At 39.0% G+C, this 24,264-nt stretch overlaps 1 protein-coding gene across 1 annotated transcript in view; it reads right to left on the bottom strand.

Annotated features, from left to right (window-relative positions):
• Positions 1–24,264, bottom strand: part of LOC136886285 (uncharacterized) — a 64,941-nt gene that overhangs the window by 4,673 nt on the left and 36,004 nt on the right. Inside the window, exon 6 of the mRNA XM_067159012.2 lies at positions 749–841. Coding sequence (XP_067015113.1) covers positions 749–841 — 93 coding nt within the window. The remainder of the gene's footprint in view (positions 1–748; positions 842–24,264) is intronic.

Below are 24,264 nucleotides of genomic sequence, written 5' to 3'. Positions count from 1 at the left end.
CCAGGATGCCAGTGAATACTTTACCTGGTATACTAATCAATGAGATACCTCGATAGTTGTTGCAATCCTTCCTGTTCCCTTGCTTATAGATAGGTGCAATTACTGCTTTTGTCCAGTCTGAAGGTACCTTACCAACACTCCATGCTAATTTTACTACTCTATGAAGCCATTTCATCCCTGCCTTCCCACTGTACCTATCTGTGTAGGAAAAAAAGTACAGTGATCTGGACCCACCTGGCTGCCAATTAATTATTCGGTAATCATAATACTGTTCTGTGGTTAAAACACATCATTCACGGTACCAAGTGTAGTATACTGATTCAAGGTCTGGGTAAGTAATATGATAGGATCTAATTTTTTTTTTTGCTATTGGCTTTACGTCGCACCGACACAGATATGTCTTATGGCGATGATGGGACAGGAAAGGGCTAGGACTGGGAAGGAAGTGGCTGTGGCCTTAATTAAGGTACAGCCCCAGCATTTGCCTAGTGTGAAAATGGGAAACCATGGAAAACCATCTTCAGGGCTGCTGACAGTGGGGCTCGAACCTACTATCTCCCGAATACTGGATACTGGCCGCACTTAAGCAACTGCAGCTATCGAGCTCGGTAGGATCTAATTCATGGAACAATACACAACCCTGATAGCACAAGACTGCCCTCTCTAATTTGAACAATATTTTGCAATTTACTGGTGCCTCACATTTTTATCAAGTACTTGCAAATCATGATTTATTGAATTACATTACCCATTTCCAGACATCCAAAATGAAGATTCGAATCCACTGAGCCCATTTAAATCATAGCTCTTGAAGAAATATTGTTTGGTGAAACCCTGTTGCCTAGAAGACAGAAAGAATTAAATTAAAGCAATTTTTGTGATGTGGGCATTATACCTGTCAAAAAGTACATAATGAAGGCTTGTATATACATTGACAAGACAAACTTTCTGCACTGATTATCTCAGTCGTCAGATGACATTGCCCTCTTTGAAAGCATATATACAACTCCATAACGGGCAGAAAGCTAAAATTGATGAAATATGGATGGAGTTTTATACCACACATAAGTCTGACCCCGCGATGTAGGTGGCAATGTGTCCGCCTGTCACCCGGCGGCTCCGGGTTCGATTCCTGGCTGGGTCAGGTTTTTAAAATTGTACATTATTAATCTCCCTGGCCTGGGAACTGTGTGTTTGTGTCATCCTTAATGTTCCTTTCCTCACATCCAATACTTTACACTTCCGCAATTTCCAAATACACACAGGTTCATAACGTATGGAGCACAGTAGTGGCAAAAGATCTAGGTCGACGCCCCGAATAAATAGCATTTTAACAAAAAATACACACATGCAATAACAAATAGACTGGATGCGAGCGAACTGTGAACTCAACGACATACGATGACGTGACTAGCATTGCATGGTTTCCATCATCTTATTTGCACAAATAAGAGTTACCACCAACCAGAAGAACAGTGTATGTGTAATCTATGTGAATCTGTTTTGATAGATGCCAAATTCTGTGTTGAGAGAAAAACAACTAACAAGTTACTGTAGAGGTTAATGTACTAAATTTGCACACTGCGTGCTATCTTTATTATTGTTGTTACATGTTGCATGCATGAAGTTCCCCTCTCAATATCTTTTCTTGAGTTCTTGTAGCAGACCTTCGTCAATTATCTGTAGTGCTTCCTGCAGTGTTTAAAACAAAAAGGCATGCAGTTCACTGGATATCCCAGTCAATGAGAATAATTGGGAAGCGGGTGGGTAAAGTGTGTTAACTTCAAATATAGCTCAAATAGAGTTAGCAAGTTTGCGTTGTGGAGGAATATGAGATTCTCGTATGTGTATAGTGTGCTAAAACCAATCTGGAATAGCATCAGTGATATGATGTGTCGTTTTCTGCATTGATGTACTAAAATCATGGTTGTGGGTCTATAAAGAATGTTATGTCCAGCAGGTTTTGATTAAAACTATTATCATGAAAGAGTATTTTATGAGTGCGTATAGAGTTTTCAAGGTAGAAGTTAAGCATGTACTACATGTGGTGGACAAAATAAAAAGCAATCATGTTGCAGCCCTGTGCCTGGCTGAACTACATGATTCAGCCACCTTTGATACTATTGATCACAAATTGCTGGTTCTGGTCATACACATATTGTACCAGGAATGCTGGTCCAGCATAATGTGCACGCATTTCAAACTTGAAATACGAGCCACCCGTCAACTGAACAGCTGACTCTAGCATGTAGGCTGTGTGTGATGCGGAGCTGATGTCAGATCCTTCCTCGCCTTGTCACGGTGAGATTGCATCAGCCATCGAACATTCTACAACTACGTCTTCCTACTTGGCCCCTTTAACATTTTCATTTCTACCAAGTTTGATGAAAATCCACCAGGGATTAAAGAAGATATTCAGTGTAACGTAATGAATTCAGTTCCCATGATTTTCGTATATAAGGGGAGCAGATTCCCGTGTGAGATCAGTGAAATCCCAAAGTTGAGACCCAACGTGTGGAGGTACGTGCTGCGATATAGTAGTCTACGGTTTTCGCCAAAGTTGATATAGATGTTGATTCCCATAGGGAATCTGAAATATCTGTCCTGAATGAGCAAATTTATAATACCACTATAAATGGTCCGTTATTGGACATTATAAATTTTCCAGCTAACTCATTCTTGGTTGCCAGCGTTTCGCCCTCATGTGCTAGGGTGGGCTCATCAGTTGGTACCTAGCACACCTACCAATACGCTGGCTAGTGCATACCGTGGAGGCCACTGCGTAGGCTAACTGGAGCCACCGGCAGTGCCAATGCACTAAGAGATTTTGTCTCATCAAAAATTGATGCCTGCTTGGCCATCAGATGATATAGATGTTGATTCCCATAGGGAATCTGAAATATCTGTCCTGAATGAGCAAATTTATAATACCAATATAAATGGTCCGTTATTGGACATTATAAATTTTCCAGCTAACTCATTCTTGGTTGCCAGCGTTTCGCCCTCATGTGCTAGGGTGGGCTCATCAGTTGGTACCTAGCACACCTACCAATACGCTGGCTAGTGCATATCGTGGAGGCCACTGCGTAGGCTGACTGGAGCCACCGGCAGTGCCAATGCACTAAGAGACTTTGTCTCATCAAAAATTGATGCCTGCTTGGCCATCAGATGATATAGATGTTGATTCCCATAGGGAATCTGAAATATCTGTCCTGAATGAGCAAATTTATAATACCAATATAAATGGTCCGTTATTGGACATTATAAATTTTCCAGCTAACTCATTCTTGGTTACCAGCGTTTCGCCCTCATGTGCTAGGGTGGGCTCATCAGTTGGTACCTAGCACACCTACCAATACGCTGGCTAGTGCATACCGTGGAGGCCACTGCGTAGGCTAACTGGAGCCACCGGCAGTGCCAATGCACTAAGAGACTTTGTCTCATCAAAAATTGATGCCTGCTTGGCCATCAGATGACATAGATGTTGATTCCCATAGGGAATCTGAAATATCTGTCCTGAATGAGCAATGAGGTGTGCTAGGTACCAATTGATGAGCCCACCCTAGCATATGAGGGCGAAACGCTGGCAACCAAGAATGAGTTAGCTGGAAAATTTATAATGTCCAATAACGGACCATTTATATTGGTATTATAAATTTGCTCATTCAGGACAGATATTTCAGATTCCCTATGGGAATCAACATCTATATCATCTGATGGCCAAGCAGGCATCAATTTTTGATGAGACAAAGTCTCTTAGTGCATTGGCACTGCCGGTGGCTCCAGTTAGCCTACGCAGTGGCCTCCACGGTATGCACTAGCCAGCGTATTGGTAGGTGTGCTAGGTACCAACTGATGAGCCCACCCTAGCACATGAGGGCGAAACGCTGGCAACCAAGAATGAGTTAGCTGGAAAATTTATAATGTCCAATAACGGACCATTTATATTGGTATTATAAATTTGCTCATTCAGGACAGATATTTCAGATTCCCTATGGGAATCAACATCTATATCATCTGATGGCCAAGCAGGCATCAATTTTTGATGAGACAAAGTCTCTTAGTGCATTGGCACTGCCGGTGGCTCCAGTTAGCCTACGCAGTGGCCTCCACGGTATGCACTAGCCAGCGTATTGGTAGGTGTGCTAGGTACCAACTGATGAGCCCACCCTAGCACACGAGGGCGAAACGCTGGCAACCAAGAATGAGTCAGCTGGAAAATTTATAATGTCCAATAACGGACCATTTATATTGGTATTATAAATTTGCTCATTCAGGACAGATATTTCAGATTCCCTATGGGAATCAACATCTATATCATCTGATGGCCAAGCAGGCATCAATTTTTGATGAGACAAAGTCTCTTAGTGCATTGGCACTGCCGGTGGCTCCAGTTAGCCTACGCAGTGGCCTCCACGGTATGCACTAGCCAGCGTATTGGTAGGTGTGCTAGGTACCAACTGATGAGCCCAACCTAGCACATGAGGGCGAAACGCTGGCAACCAAGAATGAGTTAGCTGGAAAATTTATAATGTCCAATAAGGGACCATTTATATTGGTATTATTATTTCGCCAAAGTGTCGAGTGATTGATTTATTTCTACAGTCTAGGAACTTAAACTCTGCAGTGACAGAATTGAACTTTTATATTTCAAGGTGATTATGTCTTCGATCTGAAACAAGTATGTTAGAACTTGCATTTTTTCCAAGTACTCGCGTTTCAATGTGATAGAATTATTTCAGGTTAACAAAGTGGCTAAAATATTTTGACAGTTAATACATGTAGTACTGTTTTGTAAGACTTGTATTTCCTTAATCGAGAACATTTTCAAGTGATTGATATATTTCTCTGACAAATTAACTTAGACTCTGTAACATTATAGAGCTTATAATTTTTCTCAAGTGGAGAATATTTCTCAAGTATTTAAAACAGTTCTGTACATAAGACTAAGAAATGTGTGTTAGGACTTGTGTTTATTCAAGAAGAATTTGACTTTACGTGTGATTTTGACAGAAACTTTTAGCGAACAGAATCAATTTCCATTTATTTGACCAATATTATTATTTACATTATGAATGTGAACAAGACTAATTTCACAAAGCAAAGTATTTTCTTTTCTGACAAATCAAAGGGTTTATTGAATTGAGTAAATATTTATCTCCAAGACATAGGACTCTACGAGGGTTGGAGCAAAAGTCATGGCAACTGTATTCTTTTTTGAAGATACCAGTCTGGTTGGAAAATGTGACATATACAGACGAAAGGACAAGGTGTGAACTACATGTGTGGACAATGAATAGCACTGAAATATCATAACACACTAATTTATTACGGTGGTATACAGGGCAATATGGCCTTCCCGGTACAAAAGAATGACAACACAGTACACATAAAGTTGACATGACAAACCTGGGCCTAAAGACCCTCAAGTAATCCCCTGTTACTGACACCACAAGCTGCCAATGATGTAGGAGGCGCTGAATACCATCTGCCTCTGCATTTGCCGCACCATGTGTGAATCGGGTCATCTGATGGCGCACAGCATTAGCAATGTCCTCTCGCGTTGCAAACCGCCTACCACATAGTGGTTCCTTAATCTTTCGAATGAGATCAAAGTCACAGGGCCAAATGTCGGGAGAGTACGGTGGGTGCACTACTTCTTCCCATCCCCATCGCAGTAGCTGCCCTACACACTCTGCCTTATGTGGTTTTGCATTGTTGTGCAGGATTATTGCACTGTCCACAAGATCTGGACGTTTCTCCTGAACGCCACGTCGTACCTGTCGCAACAGGAAATCCCTGAAGTACTGTGCGGTCACTGTTCTGCCATGTGAAACAAGGTGGCAAACAATGACACCCCTGATGTCATACACGAAGATCACCATCAATTTGACTGGGGAAGTATTCTGACAGATCTTCTGCCTCCTTGGCGATCCAGCATGTCGCCACTCTGTGGACTGATGTTTCTGTTCTGGTTCGTATGTCCTGGCCCAAAATTCATCGATGCGATTATTCGTGACAAGAACCTTGTTGCCAGCATGCAAGGTGGTCGGAACATACTGCATAGCGCACCTACCTTTGAACTTCCGTCAGTGCATGCGGTATCCACCGCGATGCAATTTTGTGCAGTTGCAGCTCATTACACAATATCCTGTGGACGGTGTGTTTCTCAATGCCATTTGCCCTCTCTAACTCCAGTAGCGTCCATCGTCTGTCTTAATCCAGGAGCTGCTTGATGACTGCGCGTGCCACGTTGGTCTGCACACTGACAGGTCGTCCCGAACATTGCTCATCACTGGTTGACACACGTCCTTGCTGGAACTGTTCTACCCAACGTGGTACTGTACGCTACCAGCTATGACAGAGCCATCTGTTGTTCTGCATACACACTATGCCTGCAAAGTTTCCACACAACACATATAAGTTTGTGATCTGTTCACATATCTACTAGAAAAAAAAAATATTTGCCATGACTTTTGCCCCAATCCTCGTATTTTATGCCAAGTGTCATGTAATTTGAACTTGTCGATTCCATTTACATTCAACTGTATGAGAGGGTACTACAGAAATTTTTAAGCAGCAAATTTATTTATTTTGTAGTTTGATTTCATTAACATTTAACTCTATTTTTTCCCTCAAAAGTGAGATGATTGGATCGTGTTCAATTCCAGTAAATATGGAACCACGTGAAAGTTTATTTTCAAAATGATCAATCTTAAACCACAGGTTAGATTTCATTGTAATTCTACCGTGTGAAGTTACTACTCTATTCTTTCGAGTGAACAGTTCATTGGTATTATAAATAATTTTTGAACTCGTTATTCCTTTTTCATCTGCACAGAAGCCACTTTCCAAATTAACACATTCACAAGTTTAAGTATGTGCGTTCACGTCTATATTTCAAGAGACCAATCTCAGTACCTGGACTGCTAGATCTTCGAGACCATACAGACCTTCCAGAATGTGTAGAGCTTCCATCACTGGAGGAGTCATGGTTCCGTGGTGCAGAAAGCTGATCCTTAGTGGAACGAGGGGAGCAGCCAGCCTATGAGGAGCATCGCCAGCCACAGACCGGGGAAAGGTCATACCCTACTTATCTTCTATACAGAGGTGATATAAAATTTGATCTTTCATCAATAAATTCCGACACTTAAAAAAATTGTACGAACTTTATTTGAACAAACCTTTCTCTCCCCGGGTCACTCCATTAATGTACCGTACATGCCCTGTGTGAAGTCTTGTGCTCTTCATTTCCTATTACAATATGGAAAATAATACAAATCGTAGTAGTATAGAAAAATGCAAGTAGTAATTTGAAGGTAATATTGAACACCATCATGATAGGGCACAACTGATGAGACAGGCTGCAAAGGAGCCATTCATAGTCAAACAAATGCAAGGTAATGATTTCCTTGACTTTGCCTCAATTTTGGAAGGCCCTCTGCAACATCAATGAGTTAATAACAATGGCAACCAGCTGAAACTGGAGGGAAGTCAAGTGGCTACATTAAAAGGATACATTGGCCCTTTTCTTTTTCAAGACTACCCCGGATGAGGGGCCATTTCAAGAAGTAAGTTTTCTCAGGGAGGGAAAGAACCCGTACTCTTACACCATCAAAGATGTACAATGTGGCTGCACCAATCTCTTTTTGAAGAAGGATTTGCTCTATTTACCGATGCTCGTGCCACCTGTTTTCCATCCCGTCTCTCAGGTGTTTATTACAAGTGCAATTGTCCAGGAAGTGTATCCAGACACAGTTTCAGGAGATGAGCAAACACAGCTTTAGCTACAGGTGCAGACTACATGATTCTCAAAAAAAAATGAAAAAACAGCAACTGCATAGCACTGGCTTAATCTCACCAAAGTGTGTACCATTACTAAATCTTTTGTCACCGGGCGAGTTGGCCGTGCGCATAGAGGCGCGCGGCTGTAAGCCTGCATCCGGGAGATAGTAGGTTCGAATCCCACTATCAGCAGCCCTGAAGATGGTTTTCCGTGGTTTCCCATTTTCACACCAGGCAAATGCTGGGGCTGTACCTTAATCAAGGCCACGGCCGTTTCCTTCCAACTCCTAGGCGTTTCCTATCCCATCGTCGCCATAAGACCTATCTGTGACGGTGCGACGTAAAGCCCCTAGCAAAAGAAAAAAAAAACTTTTGTCTCTTTAGTTACAGGTAATATGAATTCCAATCAATATGTATTCAATTTCTTTTCAAGTAACTTCAGCTGCTTTTTCTTTATAGAAATTATTTATTATACTATCTTCCTGACACAGCTGCAGGTTGCCCAAGGACAAAGAGTATCTTAACAACAATAATGGATATAGATACAGTAGATAATGTGATTGTATGATGTTAAGTGTAGGCAAACGAGTGAGGCATGTAAAAAATTTGAGGTCCACAAGCATGGTTTTGAAAATCATGATGGACTTCTTAAGTGTGGTAATCGCTATATTATAGATGAAATCTCTATTTAGCCCAAAGGTATTGCAAAAGTTGACAAAAAACGAATGTAGGTGTGGTTCCTCAAGCACCTAACATCAAGCCTATTACAGAGGTACTATTTATATTAAGTATGAATTGTGTTGTATAAAAGTTACAGGTCCAACTTAATTTTAAGTACTTAAGAGTATGCAACTGTTTTATTTTTCACCATCAAACAAGTCTGAAATTTATATCTATATAAAACTATTACTATTGTACTATCATTGTTTTGAAATGTATTCTAAAAAGTTAACACAAAAATAAACATTTGCAATAATAATAATAATAATAATAATAATAATAATAATAATAATAATAATACAGTGAGTACCTCTCATCACTTGGCCGGCAAGCACTCCCAGGTTATCTGCCTCCCGTTGATTCATCACTCCCCACTCTGCGGCATGACAACATGGACAGCACTTCGCTCACTTTATCCGTGCAAAATATAAGATAAAAATTAAAATTAAGAAAATAAGAATTAAGAATATAAGCTCGTATTTTAAGACAGGAGGTTTTAACATTTTCGTCGCTCTCCATAACCACAGATTCTTGTCCATGATGTCTTGGGGATTTTGTAAGGTTATGTTCTAATCTTTCTGCAATTTCATTTACTTTTTCCTCGTTAAGTACATGCGATTTAAGACTTCTGTTCTTATCGAGTAAAGAACCAGTTCCTCTCAATTTGTTTAAGAGTTTCCGCATGGTCTCTGTGTGGAGGGTGTACACTTGGAAATTGTGTTACAGATCGCCTAATGACATCCGTGCGAGACTTTGTTTTAACATTATTATCATACATGAAATGCCCTTTCCTCTACCGTGTACACATGTAGGCATTATGAGAATTATACCCCAAAGTAGCACTTCACACGTCGAGAACATTTGGAGTGACAGAACAACACTTAATACACGTTCTAAACACAGACTTAACTGCGAAGTGCAGGCATTCCTGTGCTGTCACTATGCTGTGTAATGGTAAGTGATGAAGGTGGGCTTGCCTGCCTGCCAAGTGATGAGAGAAATTCACTGTACTTAAAAGAGTAAACACAGCTATGCATAAAAACTTGGGTATGTAAAATGCAGTAAGTCCAAAAAAAAGTGAAGCCTCTCAAATTTTAACGTATTTTAACATTTTATATGGAGAATGGCTTTAAATATTTCAATATAAGCATAATATTGGTGCAACAAGCACTACTGAACCACCAATAGGAACGTATATACGAGGAATGTTTTTTAAGTAAGTACCGTTTTGATATTCTGCCGATGCAGCGTTGCGGTCGGCATTCTGTGCATGCACGCTGTGTACCTGCATCTATTGGCAAGGCTGACTTCATTATGGCAATAGTCACCCTTGGGTACGTTTGTTGGCAAGCATTTGAAATGGCCTCGCCGATCGAGAGTCCTGCCTACTGTGAAGTCTGGTCTGTTATTCGTTTTCTGAGTGCAAAAGGTTTCAAAGCTATCCATATTCATCGTGAGATCTGTGCAATTTACGGACCAAACATTATGAGCAATGGAATGGTTAGGAAATGGGTTTGAGCATTTGAAGGTGGCCGCAAAGATGTGCGTGATGAAGAATGGAGTAGGCGATCTTGAGTCATTAGTGAAGATTTGGCGCTGGCAGTTGACCGAGCAGTGAGAGATGCTTTCAAACGTTTTGCACTCTGAAAATGAGTAACAGGCTGGACTTCAATCGGTGGGACTCTCGATCGGCGAGGCCATTTGAAATGCTTGCCAACCTATGTACACAAGGGCAACTATTGCCATAATGGCATCTCAGCCTTGCCAATAGATGCAGGTACACAGAACGGAATGCTGACTGCAGCGATGCATCGGCGGAATATCAAAACGGTACTTACTTAAAAAAAATGCCTTGTATACGGAGATTTTCGTGTACTCCTCGAACATTAAAATACATTGATCTCAAAAATAGCATAATGGAGTTAACACTCTCCCGCCTATAGCGTAGTAATGCGTAGCGCGAAAGCTTAGGGCCTCCCGCCCATAGCGTAGTAAAGCGTACTTGTACTTCTAGTTGCATGTATGAGCCATCTATCGGCCGATAGACAAATATAATTTACTGTTACTAGCATGTACACTTCCTAGAGACCAATGATATTAGTTTTCTTCTTTTAAAACTTTAGCAGGCGTATTAGAACACGAAATACGGAAGGCAGTGACATATTGTAAACAAACACGTCGAAGTTTAAATCGCGTAAAAATATTTTATGCGGTAACGACATTGAACGTTTGGTGAACGATAATCCTGACTGTGGAACTGTTAGTAGTGGCTCAAGTGAACTCAGTGAACTCGAAAGTGAAAATGACGATATTTCAGGAAATGATGACGTACACAAGCGTGATGACATAGATTGTAGGCCTAACTTTCAGTGGACAAATACATTGTCTTACGTCAAACCGGCGGACTTTACTAAAGAGGCAGGACCTTGCCATTCTCTTCCTATAGCTAGTACAGCTAAAGAGTATTTCTACCTTATATTTGACGAAAACATTTTCGATTTAATTGTTCATTAGTTTTTGTACAATATACATTTTTATAAATATCTGCATTAATACCAATATATATGGTCCGTTATTGGACATTATAAATTTTCCAGCCAACTCATTCCTGGTTGCCGGCGTTTTGCCCTGGTGTGCTAGGCTGGGCTCATCAGTTGGTACCTAGCACACCTACCAAGACGCTGGCTAGTGCATACCGTGGAGGCCACTGCGTAGGCTAATTGTAGCCACTGGCAGTGCCAATGCACTATGAGACACTTTGTCCCATTATCAAAAATTGATGCCTGCCTGCCCATCAGATGATATAGATGTTGATTCCCATAGGGAATCTGAAATATTTGTTCCGAATGAGTAAATTTATAATACCAATATATTTATTTATATTTATTACATTATTTATATTTATTTATATTTATATTGGTATTATAAATAAATATATTGGTATTATAAATTTACTCATTCGGAACAAATATTTCAGATTCCCTATGGGAATCAACATCTATATCAATATCTGCATTATCATAATGATGGCTGAAAATAATTGCTTCAATTCTGGGGAAAACATGCATTTCAATATGGGCGGGAAAGGGTTAACACACTTTACCCACCCAACCACCAAATAGACAGACCTGTATTAGGTGAGGTGAATATGTTCTTGGGCGCACTCTGTGCTTAGTCATATGCTAATAAATAAAATTTGAATGTACCATGAGAAATCTGTTTACATGTCAGCATGTTATGATTTAGAAAATGGCAGTAGGCTGCCACTATGCTAATAGCTGCAGGGTTTTGTAGAGTTTTAAATTTGTTTTTGCTGTTTCAGTTAACCTCTAACTGAGTGCGCAAGTCAACACAGAGCTACCTTGTATCAGAGAATGCTTGTGACATCACATGTTTAGCGCAAATTATGCCTCACTTTGAAAAGCTTATTTCCTGAAACCTATGTTTCAGGTCTTCAATTTTTTTGTGTGCAACTAGTAGCCCCTCTTTTATCTGTCAATTAGACATTAAACATAATCGTAAGTTAAATACTCTCAGCGATTATATGTGCTCTACCCAAACACTAAAATCTTTCTTTCCGTGCACCCGTTGTCGAGGAACATAAGTATACGTTAAAATCCCTGCAAAGTTTGAACTACAATCTAGGAATACCGGTGCCATTACACTACCACTGATTCACAGAGGAAACTTGAGTTGCAGTGCTATAACTTACATTCTCAGGGCATTGAATGTCAGAAAAATGCTATTTAATTGAATTCTTAGAATGCAACTTCATGTGAGTTGTCAAATCATAGCTTCGATAAAATCGTTTTGGGCATAAGGAACAATCAAAAACTTTTTCAGCAGAATGAAGCAACATATGATTTCGTAGGTTAGCTCGCGTAGAATATCTCTTCCCACAAGTATTACAGGTGTGAAAACCATTGGTATGAATGTTCAGATGTCCCCTCAAGTGAGAAGACTGAACGAATGACTTTTTACAGAACTCACAAGAATACCGCTTATCATTTAAGTGAATTGCCATATGAACACGCAGATTTGAGGAAAATGCAAAGGATTTCCTACATATTGTACACATAAACGGTCGCTCCTTAGTATGCACCACCTCATGGCATTTGAGATCGGAACTTCGAAAAAAGGCCTTATTGCACATACTACACACGTGCTTTCTTTCCTTGGAATGAAGGAATATATGTCTCTGGAGTGTTCGTCGATCAATAAAACACTTTCCACATAAGGCACAAGAGAAGGGCCGTTCCTGTGAATGAAGTGCCTGGTGTAGCTTGAAACGCTCACGGTGTTTGAAAATCTTCCCACATTTATCACAGGACAGAGTTATCTGCTGCTGCTGCTGCCCCTTTAAAGAGTTTGGTGAGTCTCTGTCGTCGTCGTTATCATCATCATTATCATCATCATCATCATCATTGTTATCTGCTTGTAATGCAACACTGTCCTTTACTCTGAAAACATAACACCAAATATTTATAATTAAAACAAATGAATTTCATTTCTGTTCCATACTGAATCACAATTTTTGGTATGTACAGTATTAAACTGGTGGATATTTATTTAAACACAGTTTGCTTGTACTAAAGAAGATTCACCGCATATAATATACTATTTTTTTTTTTGCTAGGGGCTTTACGTCGCACCGACACAGATAGGTCTTATGGCGACGATGGGATAGGAAAGGTCTAGGAGTTGGAAGGAAGCGGCCGTGGCCTTAATTAAGGTACAGCCCCAGCATTTGCCTGGTGTGAAAATGGGAAACCACGGAAAACCATCTTCAGGGCTGCCGATAGTGGGATTCGAACCTACTATCTCCCGGATGCAAGCTCACAGCCGCACGCCTCTACGCGCACGGCCAACTCGCCCAGTATATAATATACTAACAGTACATGAATAATACAATAATATTCAAACAGTAAATAGCATTATTTACCACATTTTTAAGTCAGATGGAACTGAAATAAATATAACAGACAGGATTACATTTTTAGTTATTCAGTATCGACAATGATTTACTTTTGAATGGGGGTGACAGGATACATCTATGGTGTCCCTTTTCTATCATAAGAGATGACAGAAATGGAATGCCAGGGTCTCTCACCTCTAGAGCATAGAGTTCATAGGTAATCTGCTATGTGAGTTTGCATTCAAGAGACAGTGGGTTTGAGCTCCATAATTGAAAGCTCTGAAAATTGTACTTGGTGTTTTCTCCGCTTTCAATTTAGGTAAATGCTGGAGCTGTACCTGAGTTAGGCCATGGTTGCTACCTTTCAATACCTAGCCCTGTCCAGCCCCATTGTCCCCATAAGATCTCTGTGTGTCAGTGCAATAAAAAACAAATAGCCTGGGTAGGCTTTAAGTTTTCACAATTTTCATTTCCCTTCTGCTTCTTTTGCCAATACCTTGATTTTTTTGGCAATCCAGGATTCTTTCTCATTTTTCTGTTGCTGATTAAGTTAAAGATAGGATGGCTTTCTAGTAGTAGTACTTAAAAGAATACCCACCACTATCAGACATTTAAACTCTAGCATCCCTTTGTATCAGATATGATACAGTCTATTTTTTTCACAAAAACAAAGCCTCATGTTGCTACTTGACTTATTGTATCATCTTCCGTTTTCCTCCTGGTGTTTGTGCATCAAATATTTTGTCATACCAGCGACAACACTTAGTGTCAGCACGTGTTATTAGCAATGCATGTTGGAGCTAAATCACAAAAAAGAAGGTAAATATTAGTAATAATCTTATTTTTAGATCTAATTTTGATAATCAAGTAACGTGATGCCTGTAGATAATGTAAATATCACATCTGTCAGATTATTCATTTTACAGTTGAAAAACTTCCCTAGGTTTTATCCGTATCATATATGATACATTGGGACTATACAACTTCTTTCTGGTTGGTAAAAACAATATTGCATGCTGAGAAGTATCTTTACTTCTACAGGCAACACGAGATTGGTTCTGCATTTGTTGAACCTAGAAACCTTTGAATACTTGTATGTAGTATTTTTTAACATATTGTGGCTTCGATATTTAATATATTACATTAATATTTGAGGTTATGTTTACTGTAAATGTCATGACTATTGATTTTTGTTTTCAGTATCAAAACTGCATGAAATATCTGAATTGTTGGATGCGTGGGATCCTTACAATTCAAATTGGAAGTTTGATAAAGATGCCAATGAAGCAGATATTCGAACACCAAAACTTCCTGGAGATGGTCAAGATGAAGATGATGGTGCTAAATTTATGAATATTTGTAAATTCTACTAAAAAGTTATTAAAACAGGACTGAAATACTTTCATAAAAATTGAAACTTGTTTTGTAACATGAAAACGTATGTATTTGTGGTCTTACAGTAAATTATATTTTAAACAAAATGTATTTTCTTTTGTGTGGGTGGACTTGCTAGAGACGCAATGTATCAAGACGATACATACCCTTCCAAGTACATGAAACTGCAGAAAATGTTTTCCTTTGTCAAAATGCCATATTGGGTTCCTAGATAAAGGTTAACCAATTGCTTCAATGTGCATAACTTTTTTCAACTAAGAAACTCAATTGAATGAAATACAAAAAAAAGTTCAACTTGTTTGCATCTTCAATAATATGTTTTTTTAAAATCTTGTGAAGTATTTCTGTCTATGTAAGCAATTTTAGACCAAAAAATTAAAGAATGTGAAAGCGTGTAACAGTCCTTCAATTTTCTAATTTTAATTTGCTTTAAATCATTTTAATTTGATTAACTTTTAAATATGATTAACGATATACACCCCTACTGTCCCATACTACCTGGACACATACAACTTAATAGAGAGAGAAATAAGTGGATTTGTCCAGGGTGTGAGGAGTAGAATACCTACATACATCACCTCTACACTCCTTAGTTTTTTGGATGTACACAATTCACCTCCCTCGATTCGACCTAAAGCACCACTTGAATATTTTGCTGTGTTTGATTTCTCTTTCTTTTTATCCCTACAACAAGCATATCTTTTATTATAAACTGAAACACTTGCCTTGTGATATTCTTTGTCATTCCTGGCAGCCTCACGAAATTGGTAAGTATAAATTTAACAAGATAGAAGGCCTTAATGATTGATTGACTCCATCTTTACAATACAGTACAATATTATTCTTTTTTAATTTATTTAAAAAAGGGACATGTTTTTTCTCTGCCTTGCGAGACATCTTCATTATGATAAACACACCATATTCTTAACACTAAAAAAGAATGACATATCCTGTGTTTATCGTAATATTTTAGGCTGAAGATGTCTCACAACAGACAAATATGTCCTTTTTTTAAAATAAAGTAAAAAAATAATAATATTATAATGTATTGAAAAGGTGGAGACACCCAATCATTAAGACCTTCTATCTTGTTGAGGCTGACAATATGGATTAATCATAAAATTTATTTCTTGTGGAAGTATAAATTTAGTTATTATACAGAATTTTGTGTGTGATGATTTAACGGAATATATTTCAGAAACTAAATGATTATATTGAAAGATGGCATGGATTATCCTTGTAAGGCATTCTTCCAAAGTTGTTTATACCAGTTAAGAAAATCAAAATTTGCAAGATTGGCAAAGACATAACCTTTCTAAAACAATGTCTAACTCACAATCCCACTCTCAGTTTTTTGAGACATAGGAAGATAAAATTCAAAAAACCAGAAAGAATTTTCAAAACTCAAAAGAAAACCAATGAAATTTGGATTAAAAGTGAAATTAAATTTCTCTACAAGAAGAAAGCTTATTTAAACTCAAAACTTTATGAGACACACCTCAAAGCCCCATTGTCATTGGGCCCGATTGAATGGGACTCTTACCAAAAACACTTAAACATTAAACTTAACTATATTTTAAATTTAAAACAAAGTAATTTGGACAAGAAATTAAGAGCCCTGTTTAAACAACGTGAATTCTCTCCTGATCTCTCTGCCAAACCAAAGTGGAACACAATAACAGAAACCCAATTCCATCCACTCATTAAGAATTTATCTGACATTCCCTTCAGTGTAACAGAAGAAACTATCCTTAGTAATGGACCTAACATAATTGCCCCATTCTAATAAATTAAAAGAAAAGATAGATACAGCTGCAGAAATAGAACAATACAAAAATTACCCCTGGACCAACAAGAAGACATACTGTCTAAAATTAAAAAGAAACCAAAGGATGTCTTAGTCAACTCAGAATAGAAAAGATGAACCTAAACATACTAATAATAAACAATTAAAAGAACTTAAACAAAAGATTCAAGATAATAATCTTGTAGTTACAAAGGCCGATAAGGGTAATGTTACAGTCATTACAGACAAGACTCAATATATTGAAAAAACAGAACTATTCTTATCAGAAAGCAATATTTCAACAGTTAAGAAAGATCCCACTAATGGACTCCAAAAAAAAAAAAGTTGAAACAAATTTTGAAAAACAACATATTTTTAATGAATGAACAGGAAACTAAAAAGCTGTTCAATATGAACCCAATACTTCCTACTGCTAGAGTGATGCCAAAAAAACATAAACCAGGGGTACCCATCAGAGCTATTCTAAATGATAAGACTAGTCCAACTTTTAAAGTATCACAGTATGTTCACAAATTTCTTCGATCACATTTCAAATTTTACAACAATAAATCTATAAAGAACTCTGCCGAATTCTGTAATGCTACTAAAAATTCAGAGTTAAATTCCAACCACACAATACACTCATCTGATATTAAAAGTATGTATCCCAGTATTCCGATAAAAGAAACTATTAACATTATTAAAGAGAACTTGATCCAATTTAGCCACTTGAGTCTTCAAGAAATAAATGAATTTTTAATTGCCCTAAACTTTGTCTTAAACAATAATTATTTTGTATAACAACAAAGTCTACCGACAAAGAGATCTTCTGATGGGTGCCTCAGCATCAGGCATTTTAGCCAAAATTTACATCTACCACATGGAAAAAACTAAAATTATTGATAAACTTGAAGGATTGTACCATTGGTCTAGATATGCAGATAACACCTTTGTAATATTAGATGAAAGAATAACTAATGGTCAGACATTTTTAAACCTTAACTCTGCTGATCCATATGTTAAGTTCACACTCGATTCTGGAGTAGATAACACTTTAAATTATTTAGACTCCAAAGTTACTAAAAATAATAAAAACCTGTCATTTAATATTTTTAGGAAATCTACACAGACGGTTATCATGATGAAAAATGATTGTATACAACCGGGAGCTCATAAAAGAGCCGGTTTCTTTAGTAAGATTTACAGAGCATTTAATGTTCCTCTTTCAGCTCCAGATCTAAAAAAGAAATTAATACTATATAGCATATAAGAATGGCTACAATAAAGAATTTGTAAACAGGATTATAAATAAAATATAAAATAAACCTGTGACTGCTTTAGTAAAAGAACGTAAAGAAGAAGAGAATAAGAAATTTGCTGTATTCACATATAATAACAGTAAAGTATACAAAAGATTCAAGATAATAATCTTGTAGTTACAAAGGCCGAAAAGGGTAGTGTTACAGTCATTATAGACAAGACTCAATATATTGAAAAAACAGAACTATTCTTGATCCATATGTTAAGTTCACACTCGATTCTGGAGTAGATAACACTTTAAATTATTTAGACTTCAAAGTTACTAAAAATAATAAAAACCTATCATTTAATTTTAAACCTTAACTCTCTTTCATCTTCCATCTCTCTTTACTTACACTTAGCTTTTTCTTTTAATTTCAGACAGAATAGAATTTAGTTATACAAACAACTTTACTGCTTCGGCCCCGTGTTGACTTAAAATCCTGAAGCATTCAATCTTATAAAAAAAATTGAGGAATGTCCATCAAAGATCTTATAGATCTTTCATCAAGAAATATTTTAAAGCAAGAGTTCTCATTCACAACAATGATCATTTTACGATTTTATGAACACAACTGTTAGTTCCCACAAACTTTATCATCAAGAGTTTAATGAACAATTCAACCAGTTTTATTGATTATATGACTTGCAACTTTAACAAAGTTTGCCAATATTTTATTTTAAATGTCCTACCATACAATAATGTTTCTAATGTGTCTTTCCAATTTAATAATGTGATTTTGGTATTCTGATATGTTATTGCAGTTTATTATAGCTGACGATGTCCCTTAGGGGACGAAACATTTACTAAATGTAATAAATTATATATATATTGAATAGGCAGACCACTTAAATCTAATATTTAAGTAAATCTTAAATGTTCACTATTCAGTTAAGAAAGCTACATAATGAATAGTAGCAATAGTGGAATAATAACAAAATCAATAATGCTCAGCAAATATTGTTCAAAATGATCCCCATTTTGATTTATACATTTTTAACAGCTAATAATATTGATTTGCAAGTTATTTCACAAAAGACACCAATATTTTTTATAAGCAAACCAAAACTGATGCACAGTCATTTGCATTTCCCTTAACTATTCTTGATCAGTTATCGCAAAGTGTGGAAGTACAGGGTAGAACTGCAACACCTGCAGTTTCAGCAAGTAGAGATAAAGCACAGCAGAATTGGAAGTATGATTTATGTTAACGACAAGCTTATGTTTAATAGTTAAATTTTACTGTCTTCCGATTGCTTTTATTCAGTAAATGCAATCATAGGATAATGAAAAGGAGGATGAAAGCTAGTATTTGATCTATTTAAGGAAATGTTATATTTAAATAATAATAATAAAAATACATTGTCTTTAGAGCGTGAAGCCAAACTACACCCCCTGTGGGTGGGGGACGCAGATAAATACACCACGGTATCCCCTGACTACTGTAAGAGGTGACTAAAAGGGGCGACCCAGGTAGGTGCGGATATGGATTGAGGTTTGGTATCATGTGTTGGAGCCCCTGTGGATGAGAGGGGCTGAATACATTCACAGGTAATCCCTGCTTGTCATAAAAGGCAACTAAAGGGGTCATGTGGCCATCGTCCCCTCTCCTTTTAAATTTTTTTTAGGGTTAATAATAATAATAATAATAATAATAATAATAATAATAATAATAATAATAATAATAATAATAATTGTATGGCCTCAGCTACCGTGTGCAGACATTTCAATTTGACACCATCTGGCTGTGTGCTCGCCAATTTCGACGTTCCGTTTTACTCTAGGCCCCCACTAGATGGCAGACCAAGTAAACCGAAACTCTCTTGGGCGTCTATGGCTGAGATTTAATGAATTTTGTCGGGTAAACACCAAATGTGTCACCAGAGATCTTTTACACGCCAACATCATACAATATGGAGTGTCGAATGGACTTTTTTCTGCCCTTCAAAAATCCGACTACCTCTGCAGGGTTTGAACCCACTAACTTGGGTTAATTGTAGATCGATTCAAAATTCTTGATGTGCGTGCTGCTCAGACAGAGATGGTCCTCTTACTTGTGCGATTATGCCCGAAAGGCCCGCTCATGACCCCGGGAAGCCTGCGGGTGGGAGTGCAATGTACCCATGCAGTAGTATCCGCTTGACAACACAGGTCACCGCACAGCCGAATGCCAGGACATATTATTATTGTTGTTTATTTTTTCTCTATATTTATTACTCTGTACATGCTATTGCAGATGACTGGAGGAAGGGAGTCCTAGTGCTCATTGCCTCAGTCATGGGAACAAGTGCAGTATGAAGAAATGGGATCCAGCTTCCCTAGGTTTGTGGTTGCTACCAGAACGGATGGAAGTGACTTCAAGCTAGTAGAGGCTATTCTGTTTAGCAGGCACAGAGAAGGTGTCTGCAGTGAACTGGAAGATCTGAAGAAAATGCGCAATGGTAGTTTGTTGATAAAAACGCGCACTGCCATGCAAGCTGATCGGTTGCTCAAGTGTGACCACTCTGGCGATATTCCCGTCAAAGTGGAGGAGCTCAACACCTTGAATCTGGTTTGTGGAGTTATCTTCCACCGCGATATCATCCTGAACACTGATGATGAGTTGATGGAAGACGTGAAGCACGGTGGTGTGACACACGTCCGGCGCATTATGCACAAAGTCAATGGCGAAGACATTGCCACGGGTGCGTTCATTGTCACCTTCAAATTGTCAGTGTTACCAGAAAAAGTGAAGGTAACAACATATTGCTGCAATTTGAGGCCATAAATTTCACCTCCCATGCACTGCTATCAGTGGCAGAGGTGTCCGGCTCCATGGCTAAATGTTTAGCGTGCTGGCCTTTGGTCCAGAAGGTCCCAGGTTCGATTCCTGGCCAGGTATTTTAACCTTAATTGGTTAATTCCAATGGTTCGGGGGCTGGGTGTGTGTGATGTATTCAGCATTAGAAATCATCCTAGGTTGGACCCTTATACTCACAGACATGCAGGTCGCCTAATAGGCAATCTATGAGAAAAAGACTTGCACCAGGCCTCTCCAGAGGCCATACGCCATTAAATGCCAGAAGTTCGGACATGTGATATCTCGTGGCTCGAAGTAGTCTGTATGTGGTAGATGTGGCAGAAGAGCTCATGGCACGGAAAATTGCACAACTCCTTACAGGTGCTCTAACTGGCCTGGTCTTCATTCACCCAGAGATTGGAACTGACCGGTAATCTCAGTAAGAAGAAGAACCAGGAGATCAAGACCCTGGATGGTCTTTCCTACCAGGAAGCATGCCGTAGGCTCAATTCTATGAATGCACCTGCCAAGACGTTAGACTACATGAAGATAGCACAGTCCTCCAGGTTCGTCGTTTACTTCTTCTAAACCTGTTACGATCACTGCGCCCAAGGTGGCTGCTGCTCCTGGGAGCAAAGCCGCAAGGAGTAAAAGCTTGAAGGGGGGGAGTCGGTTGGGACTCCTAAGACGGCACAGTAAGTGGGAAAGACCAAGTATCCCCCCCACATAGAGGTCAGCGAAAGACGTTCCCATGCCGGCGGAGACGGCATCATTGACTAGAGCTGGGGAAATATCTCCCTTACCACGCGCTGCTGCACTTTTCCTTCGAAGGTGAAATCATGCCCTCCATCTGGAGGGTATGAATCAGTACCAGCAGGTACGCCTGCTCCTAAATCTGGTTGTTCCCCTCGTAGGATGAAATCCCGCCCCCAAAATAAGTCAAAGTTCTGGACATCAGTCGCCTCGTCCGTTGACAATGGGATGGACGTCGAGCTTTCCTCTACAGCTACGGATGTTAATGTTAGTGCTTAGGTTTTAAGTATAACCTAACACTCATTCCTTTCAGTCCATACTATGGCACTGTTACGGTGGAATTGTAATGGTTATGATAGGCATCTTGCTGAGCTGCGCCAGCTAATTAGTGAGTATACGGCGAGTATAGTCTGTATTCAGGAAACTAATCTCAGAACAGGTCATCATACGGTCTTGAGAAATTTTTGAATATACTCGACAGAATGACATGTCAACCAAGCTTCTGGTGGCATTGGCATTTTTGTCCGTTCTGATACCTATAGCGATGAGGTTTCCCTAAGAATCCCACTGGAGGCTGTAGCACTTCGCGTTCGCTGCCTGTCATAGCAACAGTGTGTAATGTTAATTTTTCACCAGGCCAGCCTCTTAATATAAATGATGTAACTGATTTTATAGATCACCTTCCACCTTCATTCCTCCTATTGGGCGATTTTAATGCCCATCTCCCTATATCCCTCTACTGTATACTGTTGCCTATATACTGTTGCCGTTAGGCAACAAATAACTTTTCACCTGTATAAATGGATAAATATTGTAGACAGAGGTAGCTTTATGGCACACCTTCAACTGTACAGTCAATTAAACACATATCCCAGTGATGCCTTGTTTTTTTTTTTTTTTACATAACATAAGACAAAACAGCCCTACAACCAAAGGTACTCCTTCCACCCCATCAACATCCACGCGTACCAACCACCGTTTATTTTATGTGGGCCCTCCCCATCACATTACCACAGGCTTCAGGAGTAGCTCTGGCTCAACCTCAAAGACATTACTGACCTACGGTCGTGCAAGTTGTACTTGCGCCTTGCAATATGTACCCATGGCCTTTGAATGTTAAAAGCTTAGCGTAAAATCGTATATATATTCTACTATGGCAATCCACATCACATACGAGTGTTAAGCTATTAGCCCCAGTTAAGAATTGCTGGTACATCTAAAAAAACACTGAACGTATGTTGAACATTAAAGCTTGAAATTTTCTTCACCAAACAAAAACAAAAAATAATTCATGCAGTAGAGGAATATGGGGGCTCTGAAACACCTTGCCTCAGGGGAAGGGAGTTGGACACATTAGTATGAGAGCTGAATTTATGTATTTTGAATACAGGTGAATCAACTCATTTCTGTGTCCATTACGGCACATACTCTCGCATAGACATCAGTCTATGTAGCCGAACGGTGGTTCCCCTGTTTTGGTGGAATACGCATGATGATCTCTGAGACAGTGACCATTTTTCCATTGTTCTTACTTTGTTGAAACAGAAAACCATTGAGGCTCATCCTAGATGGATTCTTAAACATTTTGATTGGCTCAAGTTCACATCACTAGCTGTCTTTAATGATGTGACCAGGCAGACCATTGATGGTGATATAACTTATATAACACAAGTTATTCTTGCTGCTGCTGAGGAGTCCATTCCATAGTTTTCAGGGACTCCTTGCTGAAAACTAGTTCTGTGGTGGAATGAAGAAATTGCAGCAGCTATCAGAGAACACCATCATGTTCATAAATGCTATCATAGGCAGCCTATTGTGGCCAACTTGGTAACATTAAAAGAACTTCGTGCTAAGGTGCAAGTTCTTATTCGGCAGAGTAAGGAAGCTTCCGTGGGAGAGGTATGTGTCGTCTATGACATCACATACACAGTCATCTCAAGTGTGGACTAAACTTCAACGTTTTTTGGGTATACATGGATCATCTTCAGTACCGGGAATTTCCACTGCAGGCAGCATCGTCACTGTACCAATCTCGATTGCTAATCATCTAGCCAGTCATTTTGCGGATGTGTCTGGGTCTGGGAATGACCATCGTGATTTCCTCACTCTGAAGCGGAAGGCAGAACGTCATCACCTCAGTTTTGCAACTCACCGAGCTCGATAGCTGCAGTTGTTTAAGTGCGGCCAGTATCCAGTTTTCGGGAGATAGTGGGTTTGAACTCCGCTGTCGGCAGCCCTGAAGATGATTTTCTGTGGTTTCCCATTTTCACACCAAGAAAATGCTGGGGCTGTACCTTAATTAAGGCCACGGCTGCTTCCTTCCCACTCCTAGCACTTTCCTATCCCATTGTCGCAACAAGACATATCTGTGTCGGTGCGATGTAAAACAAATTGTAAAAAAAAAAAAAAGTTTTGCAACTCATTCTTCAGAGGACTATAACGTGCTCTTTATGGAGTGGGAACTCCGCAGTGCCTTGGTGCTTTGCAAGGACACGTCTCCCAGACCAGACAATGTCCATAACCAGATGTTGAAGCACCTTAGTGAGGATAGTCTGATATATCTCCTGAATCTCCCGAATTTGGATAGAAGGTGAGTTTTCTTCTCAGTGGCAAGAGGGCATAGTCATTCCTGTCCTCAAGCCTGACAACAATCCTAAGTATGCAGGAAGTTACAGACCTATTTGTCTTACTAACGGTTTGTGTAAGCTATTTGAGGGGATGGTAAATCGCCGACTTGTGTGGCATCAGGAGAAGAAAAGAGTTTTGTCTGAGCACCAATGTGGTTTTCGAACCGCTCCCTCGACCAATGACCACTTGGTACACCTGGAGAG

The sequence above is a fragment of the Anabrus simplex genome, chromosome X (genome assembly GCF_040414725.1).
Source record: "Anabrus simplex isolate iqAnaSimp1 chromosome X, ASM4041472v1, whole genome shotgun sequence".
Taxonomy (NCBI): Eukaryota; Metazoa; Arthropoda; class Insecta; order Orthoptera; family Tettigoniidae; genus Anabrus; species Anabrus simplex.
This window is presented reverse-complemented; position numbering and strand designations above follow the sequence as displayed.